This window comes from Capricornis sumatraensis, chromosome 5, assembly GCF_032405125.1.
Source record: "Capricornis sumatraensis isolate serow.1 chromosome 5, serow.2, whole genome shotgun sequence".
Taxonomy (NCBI): Eukaryota; Metazoa; Chordata; class Mammalia; order Artiodactyla; family Bovidae; genus Capricornis; species Capricornis sumatraensis.
Window position 1 is genome coordinate 43566500 of NC_091073.1, and position 12665 is coordinate 43579164.

General features: G+C 35.5%; 1 protein-coding gene across 7 annotated transcripts in view; it reads left to right on the forward strand.

The window, feature by feature from the left end:
* CACNA2D1 (calcium voltage-gated channel auxiliary subunit alpha2delta 1) overlaps positions 1–356 on the forward strand; it is a 526060-nt gene extending 525704 nt beyond the window's left edge. For all 7 annotated transcript variants that reach the window (XM_068973034.1, XM_068973032.1, XM_068973033.1 and 4 more), the window contains one exon: positions 240–356. In XM_068973034.1, the coding sequence (XP_068829135.1) occupies positions 240–356 (117 nt within the window). The remainder of the gene's footprint in view (positions 1–239) is intronic.
* Positions 357–12665: the final 12309 nt, after the last annotated feature.

A 12665-nucleotide genomic window follows, 5' to 3' on the forward strand; every position in this document is an offset into this window, starting at 1 on the left:
TTCCTTTAATAATCATCTGACTCTACAACTAAAAATGTAAAGCATTCTTCAAATGGTACTGGGAAAATTGATTAATCCAAAATTGTTGAATAGTCAAATATAAGACAATGTAATGTATATGGATTCAAAGCAAAGCAGCATTATAAGGTGAGTTCAGAAGTGGACTAAACATAGGGTACTTGGAAAATGTCTTACTAAAGATTTTTCAGGAATTTTCTTTTCCCTTTTCTTTCCAACAGGAGGATTATACCGACTGTGGTGGTGTCTCTGGATTAAACCCCTCCCTGTGGTCCATCATCGGCATCCAGTGTGTACTACTTTGGCTTTTATCTGGCAGCAGACACCACCAGTTATGACCTTCTCAAACCAAATCTGCAGATTAAACTCCAGACTCTGCTGAAACAGGAGCCCTCAACTGTATTAAAATAGGGTCAACTGTGAACTCAGCAGACCACTCGCTGGGCCCACCCCATGGCATCCATCTAAGACGCAGACTCATAAGACACCCACTGGCTGCATGTCAGGGTGTCAGGTCGTTCAACTTGTGTGAATGCTGCATCATCCATGTATAACATCGAAGCAAAATTCTATACATGCTGTATTGGAAAATTTGAAAATTTGTTGTTGCATTGTTGGTGATTACATGTTACAGGGCTCCCCACACAGTTGTTTATGGATCATGCAAATTGTCTTAATTTTGACTTGCTGCAATCCTTGTTCTTTTACCAAGAAAATCTCTTGGGGAAAAAGAGTTGCTTTTTTTTTTCCTTCACTTATTCTTCTGTTAAAAATTATTTCCTGCTTTGAGTAGTTATTATTGGAAATATATAGAGAGAGACAGAGGGAGAAAGAATTAACATTGGTATAATCTGACAAAATAGAAATAATGGCTTATTTTCTACCAAAAAAAAAAAATGCCATAAATAAAATGCCTTATGAAGAATGGCTTCTCTGCCAGAAATATAACACAAATGATGGCCAAGTTTTGGTGGGTATAATGAATTGGTTGTTTGAAAATAATAACTAAGAAATTAAATTAAAGGTGCTGGAGGGTAGAATTAATATGCGACATATTTCCTCATAAATGTGAGCCCTTAATAAATGCTTCGATGTAATGTCCTTTTTGTTCACAGTACAGTTCCGTAGTGCTAGCCAGATACTTCAAAATGCTCTAAGAAAAGCTTGTTGGGGGGAGGGGAAATGTTTTTTCTTGTGATAAATGAACTTTGGTTTCCAAGGGTATTTTGCATGATGCTGCTGCTATTTTAACTTTCGGTTTGTTTCTCTCTTAACTGTAGAGTATAGTCCATTGAAAAGTTACCTGAGTGACATTATTGTTATGTAAGAATCTGAACCTTGCAGTGTAATGCACTTAAGTCATCTTTTAAAATGTCTTTAAACTACTCTGAATATACTGTGCAATGTAAATGCTGAATGATTGGATTAGGTAAATGGTGAAATGGGAATTAATGGATTTTATACAGATTCGTGCTTTTGCCTGAAAACCTATGTACAGATATTTTAAGTACATAAATCAGATTTGACACATTTATTTTTTGAAGAGTACATATATGTTCTCAGTGAAGAGACATCCTAGGTTTCCTCTCTGTTCGCTGGAATAGTAGCACGTACAATCCCAAATTCGCTGCTGCTTTTGTTGCCTCCGTTTTGAATGATATGAGCACTTGACCAAAATTTCCATACAGTTTGATGAGGGTTTTACAATAATCTGAACAAATAGGAAACCTTGAATCTCTATGTATGCACATGAATACTTGATTGTGAATAATCAAAATTGTTTTTATACAACCTCATTAGTGAAAATGGTTAGTGTATTAAATCAGATATTTCATTATAGAGTAATATGGTAGAATTTATTTATGCTTTTAAAGATTATTTTCAGGGTTAAACAGTATTTGAAGAAAGGATAAAAACAATGAATGTGTAACAATTATAGGGAATAATTCTGCTGAAGGCTGGAAGTATGCAGATATATGTTCTTTTTTCAAACATACCAGAAACTGGTATGTGTCTATGCTGGAAATTTTCTTATATATCATTTTTAAGTAAAAATCTTACTAACATTATCCAGTATGCTTTAATATGCTTCATATATCAAAGATATAACCAGTTCTTTAGCATAGTTTAAAAGATATATGTTTTGTTTTTAGCTTTGCACACATTTGTAATTCCCTTCACCACTAATATACCCTAGGTACCACTTGTGTACATTTCCTCATTTAAAATATTTTTTTATTTAAAAATGGGGCTAGGGGAAAATGGAATCACTTTGCCAACTATTGTTCTAAGAGTTGACATCAGTTACCATTTCTAATACATTGTTGTGATTTTGTAGTCTCATTTGTAACTGGTATTGACATTTTAGAAAACACCAAAGTGATTTAAAAAAATATGGAACTTCTCACTCTAGCAACAATATGTTTAAATCATGTTGTTTGTTAATTAAATATTTAAAACTTGTTAACTTTTGCTAGACTATTTTAAATCATGAAAGTGTTGAGAAGGGGATATTCAAATATAGTTATGTTAGCTTGTGTACATAAACGACGCACATTAAAACAAGCAAATTGCTTCCAGCATACAACAGACTACCTTAAAATTATCTTTAAAATCTATTAAATATATTTTCATGGCTAATGCCACCGAAGTGTTTTCATCAACTACATTGTTGTGTTCATCACAGTGAAACTTGGCATCTCCTGGCAGGGTCCTATTTGATTTCATTTGCCATCAAAATATATTCATGTACATGAGTCTTGCCATGATCCTTTATTTTCTGTTATAAATTAAACATATATTATGACAGCCACATATATGTTAATGAATTGGGTAAGAACATGCTCTCTGACTAAAAATTGTTTAGTCTTCATGATTTTGAAAAACCATAACACTCATCCCATCCAATTGTTATTTTTACTTTACAGTTTTTCTGAGTTTTGATTGTTGGACAATAACTTAAATCACAGCCTGTTATAATATTAATTTTCAAAGACTAAGTAGTACAAGAGATCAAGAAAAAAGCTTTTAAACTCCTTTTTCTTACCTAATTTTTTGCTATGCTCATGCAGCTGTGTAGTTTTCACTAAAATAAAATCAAAATAAGTCTTGTATTGGTGTTAAATAACAGGAATGGATTTTGCATTAATGATTTGTTTATATTTTCTTCATTTGAACAACCAGCATTACTGCCAAACACTAATCGTGGTCCATATTTGTAACAGGTTTTTAACATGACATAGTTAGCAAGTTTGACTGAAGAGATTTTTAGGTCCTGGGTCTAATAAGATTTTAGTATGATCTTTTTTCATGTTTCTAATGCTTGAGGCATTATTGCTTAACTTGGAAAAATCTAGACAGTGTTGCTGCCATTTGTAAGTTTTCCTATAATATTCCTTTTATTAACTTTAAAACTGGCCTTACTGGGTTCAAATAGGCAGTATCCCTTTTAAGTGACCTTTGCAACCCAAGTGTTACTTGCTTATTTGATGCTCTTTTGTATTTTACATCTCATTTAAATCTTTCTCTCCACCAAAGCTTAAATTCTATGTCTTAATTTAAACTCTGAACTATTCCATTAATCATGTTAGTTGACATTAAAGTGTCTAGAGGTACAGAGGCTGACCTAGGGAAGCAAAATGGATGTTGTGACTCAGAACCTGTGTTGTTTTCCCATAGCATAGAATGTTAATACTGCTATTATTCCATGTACATTTCTGTAAAGAACAAATCAATAAAGCAAAAGTATGAAGTTTCTTGATTTCTTGAAAAAAGTTCCAGAATGTTAAAGTCTTAGAAAACCTTTACCAACAGTTTCATCTACTTTATTTCTAATTCACAAGATTAACTCAAAGAAATTCTGAGACTAATGGGATACTGTCTTGAAAAGATGCCAATTAAGTCTACCGTGTGACCTGACAGAGCGGTCTTTTGTGTTGTGCTGTATGTTGTTGGACCATTACTATTAGGGATACTTTTATTGAAACGCTCAATGTGCATCCATGAAAAAGGCCAAGTGGCTTTGTGAACAAAAGATACTTTCTCCCCTTTATTATGTTCTCTTGACACTTTTGTGGAAATTAGCCTGATAAAAACATTTTTGTAAAAATTTGTATATTACTGTTATAAAAATATTTATAATCCCAGAAAATGTTGTGTTAAATCTTGTGCAAAAGCAGTATATTCAGAATAAAAGTTTATCATTTAAAGTCACCAGCTTTGATTATTTAATTATTTAAAATTCAGTTCAAAGAACCAGAGGTCTCTGTCATACATGCAGTTTTAAGAAAACAGGCTTTCCAGTGGAGAGAATTCTAGATTGTGTAAATAAAGTCGGGCATTACAAAAGTGCTTTTACAGTTTCAATCTCAACTCACAAATTTAATTGCAACCCCTTTGCATAACTCTGACCCTTCTCACATGTGCTTCTGCCATCAAGGTAGTTAGGAACTTATTAAAACAAACTTTTGACTTATGTAAGAAATTTTTTTCTATACAAAAATAATGTCTCCATGCTTCTTTAAAGACTTTGGGAAAATAGTTTGAAAGAAACAAGTGAAATATATGAAATGCACGTAACTGTTATAATGTGATTAACACAACTATCTCTCCTAGCTGATAGCTATGTTATAGCAAATAAAAGCTGGCACAGTGAAGTATAATATACAGAATTTTTTAACTTGTATATGCCTTTTACATTTAGACCAGCTTACCACCTGCCCTCCTATGCTCACGTATTAAGTAATGAGCCTGGTGGTCTGTAGAATCTAATATAATGTAAGCCTATTTTTCATTTTGGGAACTCTAAAAAAGAGAGCAAGAACACCTACACAGGAAAGAAATGTAGTATGTGGGCTACCAATGATGGTGATTACTGGAAAATCTGACTCCTTGTTTCTGATCAAGGCATTTTAACAGGGAAACTACTAAAAAGGGTAAGGTGAATAACATTTGCTTCTTGAACATCTGGCTTCATTCTGAACCAATTTATCCCCTCAATCAATCCTCTTACTCCCTGCTACCCTCGTTTCCTCTATCAATCATCTTGATCCCATCCCCACCTCTTCCCTAGGGACCATGCCTCATCAGTTCTTTCTCAAGCATATTCAGTCTCCCTTTTCTACAGACTTTCTTCCCTCTACCTCCAAACACATTCAGAACACCTCCACTTAAGACACGACTCAGTACTAAACAACAATTTAAGACAGTAAAATCAACTATCCATTGCTGCACAGTTGCCCCATTACTTCCTCAAGTGAAGAAGTGAAGTGAAGTCGCTCAGTCATGTCCGACTCTTTGCAACCCCTTGGACGGTAGCCTACCAGGCTTCTCCCTCCATAGGATTCTCCAGACAAGAGTACTGGAGTGGGTTGCCATTTCCTTCTCCAGGGGATCTCCCTGACCCAGGGATCGAACCTGGGTCTCCCTCATTGTAGGCAGATGCTTTAACCTCTGAGCCACCAGGGAAGCCCATACTTCCTCAAGTATAACCCTAAAAATGTGTGTGTATTTTAACATTTATTCTTTGCAATATCTCAATGAGGCCTTAGAATTTTAGATATGAAAAGCTTGTTATCTCTGACCTTTTGGGTTACCGCTGAAAATTTTAAGTTCCTTGTATGAAGATCTGATAACTTCAAGGTCTTGGGCACTTCTTGATTTTCAAATTCTTTATATCTTAAAGTTGGGTTATTAGTCACAAAGCATCAATACATTTTTCTATAAATTGGTATATAATCAACAATATATAATAATATTTTTATTTAATAGATTATTTTAAATAAGCATATTTTTAAAAATTTAACATTACTATGTAACTGGAAAGCCAATATAATTTGCTATAATTAGTAATCATGTCACATGTTCATATCTATTGTAAAGAAATTTTAAAAAAACATACACCAGTGTCAAGTGTGCTAGATTTAACATTTCTTCAACTCATTTATTGTAATGATAAATTAGGCAGTTTCTCTATTGCTGCCATGAATGTTTTCAAGATTAAATCTGGACTCGGTCATCTGACTATACATTGTAAGTAGTAGTGGATTAAAATATATTTACCAAAATGCATACTCGTGAAAAGTTTTTCAAAGTTTGAGTTTTCTTGGATGCATGGGTTTAGTTTTTCAAAACTACTTTATCATAGTAGTTTTTTAGTATCTCAGGACCCTAACATGTCTTTAAAGTTTACTTGTAAAACATATTCACTGATATAAGGACAAAATAAAATGTACCAAGGTTAGAGTAACAATAGCAATTTTCTATATTGAGAAGGACTGTTTTCTCAAACTGTTTAAGAAAAAATGACCTTTTGTGAAATTCTGGGATAGCTGATAACTATTGTAAATAGTGAAACTGTTAATAAACTTTAGTTAGATATCATTTTATCTGCACTCTAATCCCTCCTTTTTTAATTGCAAAATTATACTGCTCTGTAAAATTCCTAAATCTGATAGATACTGACCTAGTCCTTATCATGAGAGCAGTGTGCCAAGTAGTAACAGCAATCTGCTGTTTAGATTTGGCTTCTGACTTTACTACTTACTAGCTGTGTAACCCTATGCAAATTATGTGACGTTTCCAAGCTTCAGTTTCCTTATCCTTAAAAAAGTAATAGTAACTGCACAGTAGGATGGTAATGATGACTAAATGATATAATTAATATATAGGGCCCAGACTGTCAGCTCTCAACAACGGTCTCCATGATTATTACGTATTGTTACCACAATCATCTTCCCAGCCAGCATCATCATTTTGACCTAGAGCTTTTCAGATCCTAATTAACTGCATCTTTGGTCACTTAAAGATATTTACTGATTCTCTATTCAACTGAAGTGTTAGAAGTAGAGCCTTATTTAAAATAAAAAGCAGCACCTTCCTTAATGGAACTGCTGGGTAGGAATATTGAAAATTTAACAAGAATTTATGATAAAGTGCTATAAGAAATGATTGCTCCCACATTTATTTCTTACAGAAATAAGAAATGAATTATTTCTCTGATATAAGACATAATATATATATTGTGGGAGCTTACAATACGATAACCTAGCTAGACTGAGTGGCCAGAGGAGGTTGCCACGATACTGAGTTAAGGGAAAGAGGCAGCAATACAGTTACAAGACTGGAGAGTGTGTGAAAGCTGAGGGGTGCGTGCAAGAACCTGGAGGGAGCTGATTATGAGTTCAGTGTGGCTTGGGGGTAGGGTGATACATAGCTAAAGATGAAGTGGAAGATGATGCTGAAGATAAAAAGGGCCATAGCCTGGAGCCCCCTCCAGATGACATGGGGTTAGGTAACTGGAAGCTGCTGAAGGTTTTTAAGCAGAAAACAGTTTGATGAGATTGGCATTTCAGGGAAAACACTGGATGAAATATGGGTTATTGGTAGAAAGAACCTACGGGAAAGATTCCTACAGGAAAGAGCCAATTAAGAGGCTATTGTCAAGATGAGAAACGTGTTGATTGGCATATAGGAAGCTAGATAAAAAAAGCGGACTGATTTTAGAAGTATTCAGAAGGGAAACGGGAAAGAATTTCATGATTTCCTTGTACTAAAAAAGAAAGGACAAAATGTACAGTTACTCCCAGGTTTTTGAAGTTTAATATTGTGTGGAATGATACAGTCCCCCAAGTTAGGAAAGAGTGGAGGGTACTAGAAATAGGGACAGGTGGGACAAGTCCAGAGGAGAAAATGAGGGCTTCCTCTCCAGAAATATTGTCAGTGGTCTTTTGCAAGGTGCTGAGGATACAAAGATGATACATTCTCCAATGCCTGGAATGTAGACTCCAGAATAATGATTCTTAACATGGACTTACTTAGAAACCCTTATTGGAGGCTGTATTAGTTCGTTTTCTTTAAAATATTGACTCAGGATCGACTCTAATTCAGAATCTCAGGTTATTTCTAGTGTGCAGTCACCATTAACTACCTGGGGGCATGTTAAATGACAGGTGTGACAATTCTGGTGCAGATTATCTGAATTAGACTTTTCAAAACCAATATGTTACTGGCTCAATTTTAAATTAACCCCCTTTTTGAGCACTTTTTTGGCAACATACCCAATGATTCCAACTCAATTGCAATTTTTCTGAGGACTATACTTTTTAATGTTTTATTTTCTCTTCTAATCCAGATTCTATAGCTGTACATAGCTGATAACCAATAAAGTTTTCATTGATTATGGTTGATAAGACCACCATTAAGATGATTTCTACCAGAGGAAATTCTATTCCTATTAGTCATATTGATGATATCAAATGACTCAGAGTTGAACCACAGACTTCTATAAATATTATCAGTCAATAAGGTTCATTCTTACGGAAATGATACTGCAAATCAGAATAAAATTAGGAAATAATATAACAATCTGGTTTCTATAGATACTGTATTTAATTAAATGATGTCTTCCCTAATAAAAAGCTAACCAAAACTTTCAAAAATCCACTAAAAATATGTGCTTCAGATTGATGTCAGACTGCCCCATTCATCTATTCCACAGAACCTCAAAGAGCTCTAACTGAAGCAAGACCATTAGGTACATAATAGAGATGCCAGGCTCTACAGTTAGACTACCTGGGTCCACATCCCAGCTCCCCAACATGTGCATATTATATAACACCTCTAACTGTTACATATCAGTCTTATTTATACTATTGACTCCACAAATATTTGTGTATAAAATTAATAGTCACCATCTAATTGCTGTCCAGCCTCTGCTTCTTGTTTCAGAAGCTCAATCATTCTGATGCTGATGATTTCAGGAGTGCCTAGAGAAACTTGGCATTAAGAGGATTTCTAAGGTGTATGGGATACTGCCAGAACTTCAGATTTTTTACTTGCTGGACAGTATGGATACAATGATGACGTTGATGAGAAATACAAACAGCAAAAGCTATAGAAGAAGGTGGGGAGAAAATTCATCCAAAAATTCACATAGATAAACATATTATTACTAACTCTAAAAAATCATTGCAATAAAAGATTTTGGTAATAAGAGACAAATAGCAAACTAGAGAACAGGGCCAGATGGAAAATGAATTGAGTTTAGTTACAGGGCTGGGAAGAAGGAAGATCCAAACTGTCCTGGGTATTTGATCCAAATCTCAAAAACAACTGCACCAATGTCTCGGATGACTATAGATGCAACAATTCCAAAAAAATATTAGGAAACTAAGAACACATTAAAAGGATAATACACTGTGACAAAGTGGTTATTTTTGTTGGGATACAAGGACAGTTAAATATGTTAATCAAGAAATATATCACATTAATAGAATAAAATATAAAAATCACATTATTATCTCCATATATGTAGAAAAAGTCATTTGACAACAATACAACACCCATTAATGATAAAAATACTTGTCCTATTGGCCCACACTCCCGCCACACACTCCCCAGCCTGAGATGTTCCCCCATGCGTGTGGGTGGAGGCTGGGCGCTGAAGCTTAGCCTTTGGAGATGAGACCCAGGGAAAGGACTCAGGTTGGCTGCACAGAGGCAGGCTGACGAGGCTGCAGTGTTTCAATGAAGGTGCAGTTAGAAGGGGTCTGTGCCCGCACAGAGAGGCAAGGTGCCCTTGTTGCGGGGGAGGGGAGGGAGGGTGGGCATGAGGAGAGGGCAAGACCACCCTAGGAGCTTCTTTCCCTGCGTGTGTGCTCTCAAGAAACAGGACACTACCTACAGAAGCTCCGGGGAGCGGGTACAGGCAACTGCCTCTGTTAGGGAACCTATGAACAACAGCGAGGTCTGACCCTGCTGTCCTGGGATAGCTCAAGCAGTGCCGCCACTAACACTGTGTAGGCCTTCTGGGGAGCAAGAACTGGCTGCCACACCTGCACAACCCATATCAGAGGAATAGTGGCCGGGACACACCGAGGAAAGAGTCAGCAAGCATCCAGAGTAAAAGCAGCTGCTCGATTCCAGACAAGGTAGCAGATTAGAAGGGCTTGAGCTTACCTCCTTTCACAAAATCAGCAAAATCACAACTAATGCTGAACAACCATACATAAAAAAACTTTAAACAAACAAACAAACTTGGAATCAACCAAAAATATTTTACATCCAAAGGCAAAGAAGAAGCCACAATGAGACAACAGTAGTGGCGAGCGTTTTCATGTAATCAAGTCCCATAAGCCACTGGGTGGACAATGCAGAAATTGGAAAATGATGATATCATAGAGGTTCTCCCACCAGAGTGAGAATTCTGAGCCACACATCAGTCTCCCCAGCCTGGGTGTCTGGCACTGGGAGGAGAAGATCCCAGAATACTTGGTTTTAAGGACCAGCAGGGCTTGAGTGCAGGAATTTCAAAAGGACTGGGAGAAACAGATTCTACTCTTGAAGGGCACACAGGAAAATTCATATGCACTGGGACCCAGCACAAAGTAGTGACTCCATAGGCTACTGAGTTAGACTTACCTCAGGGTCCTGGAGCATCTCCTGGGGAGGTCATAGTTGGCTATGGCTCATTGAAGGGCCAAGGACACTGGTGGCAGAGGCCCCAGGAAATAGTGATATGCTTGAGTTCACCTGAAGGTCTCCATTTTGGCACAAAGACCAGGTGCCATCTAACAGCCTGCAGGCTCCAGCACTGGAATGCCTCAAAGAAAAGAATCTGAAAGAGAAAAGATACATGTATCTGTTTTACTGAATAACTTAGCTGTAAGCCTTAAACCAACAGAATACTGTACATCAACTGTATTCTAATAAAATTAAAAATAAAAAATTTTAAAAGGCAAATTATAACTAATTATTACTAGATATAAAATTTATACATGTAATGTTAAGATTAAAACAGAATGTGAAAGGTGAAATCTAGAATGTGCAAATTTGTAGTAATTAAAAATATATTTCAGTCACTTTGTTAGCTTTATCATATGTTTAACAAGTACTTCCAGAGTAGTTCTATATAATGGATTCAACATTATAATGAAACGGGTCACAAAGAACAATGCTCCCCCACTCAATAGATCTGATCTTGACTGAAATTCTAATATGTGTGTGGTTTAATTTGAAAGAACATTATTCTATCCTAATTTATAATCCACAAATTAGCATTGTGATATATTAAATTACTACTATAAATTATGTCCAATATATTGAACAAGAATTCTAAAATTTAGTGAATGACAAAATCAACCAGAAATCATTTAAACACATTCCAGTAAAATGTCAATTAGAAATTAAAATTAAATAAAAGGAGCAGAAAAATTAAGAAAACAATTCCATCTACCACTACATCAAAAAAAACCAAAATACTTAGGAACATATCCAATTAAAGAGATAAAATACTTGTACTCACAAAACTCTAAGACATGAATTTAAAAAAAAACAGCTATATATAATGCAAACATGAGAAAATATACTCTTTTATAAAATGGAAGACTATTGTTTAAATGACCATACTATACAAAGAAATCTAGAGATTCAATGCAATTCCTATCAAAATACCAATGGAATTTTTCACAGAGCTAGGAAAAATAATTCCAAAATTTATATGGAAACACAAAACACCTTGAATAGCCAAAACAATCTGGAGAAGGAAAAATAAAGTGAGAGGATTACACTCCATGATGTCAAACTCTACTACAAAGCTACAGTATTCAAAACAGTACTTGGCACAAAAGTACAGACACATAGATTAATGGAACTAATTAGAGATACCAGAAGCAAACTCACATTTATGGGGAAAACTAATCTATGATAAAGAGGGCAAGAATATACAATGGGGAAAAGACTCTTCAACAAATGGCAATGGGAAAATTGAACAGCTACATTCAAAAGAATCACACTGGACTGCTCTATCACACCATGCACAAAATAAATTCACAAATGAAGCCATAAAACTCCTAGAAAAAAATGGCAGTACAATTTTTGCTGTTGGTCCTCACAATATTTTTTTATATGTCTCCCAGCACAGGTAAAACAAAAGCAAAAATAAGCAAATAGGATTACATCAAACTATGAGTCGGACATGACTGAGCAACTTCACTTTCACTTTTCACTTTCATGCATTGGAGAAGGAAATGGCAACCCACTCCAGTGTTCTTGCCTGGAGAATCCCAGGGATGGGGGAGGCTGGTGGGCTGCCATCTATCGGGTCGCACAGAGTCGGACACGACTGAAGCGACTTAGCAGCAGCAGCAGCAGCATGCAGCTTTTGCACAGAGAAATAAGTTATCAACAAATGAATCAGCTACAGAATGGGAGAAGATATTTGTAAATGATGTGAGTTATAAGGGATTAACATCCAAAAGATACAAAGAACTTATACAACACAACATCAACAAAATGAACAGTCTGATTCAAAAATGGGCAGAGGCTCTGAATAGATATTTGGTCATCAGCAAATAAAAAAGTTTTCAACATCACTAATCATCAAGGAAATGCAAATCGAGACCACAGTGAAGGGACTTCCCTGGTTGTCAAGTGGTTAAAACTTCGTTTTCCAGTTCAGGGGGCAGTGGGTTTAATTCCTAGTCAGGGAGCTAAGATCCACATACCTCATGGCCAAAAAACCAAAACATAAAACAGAAGCAGTATTATAACAATTTCAACAAAAACTTTAAAAAATGGTCCACATTTTAAAAAATCTTTAAGGAAAACACAATGAGATATCACTTCACACTGTCAGAATAATGATTATT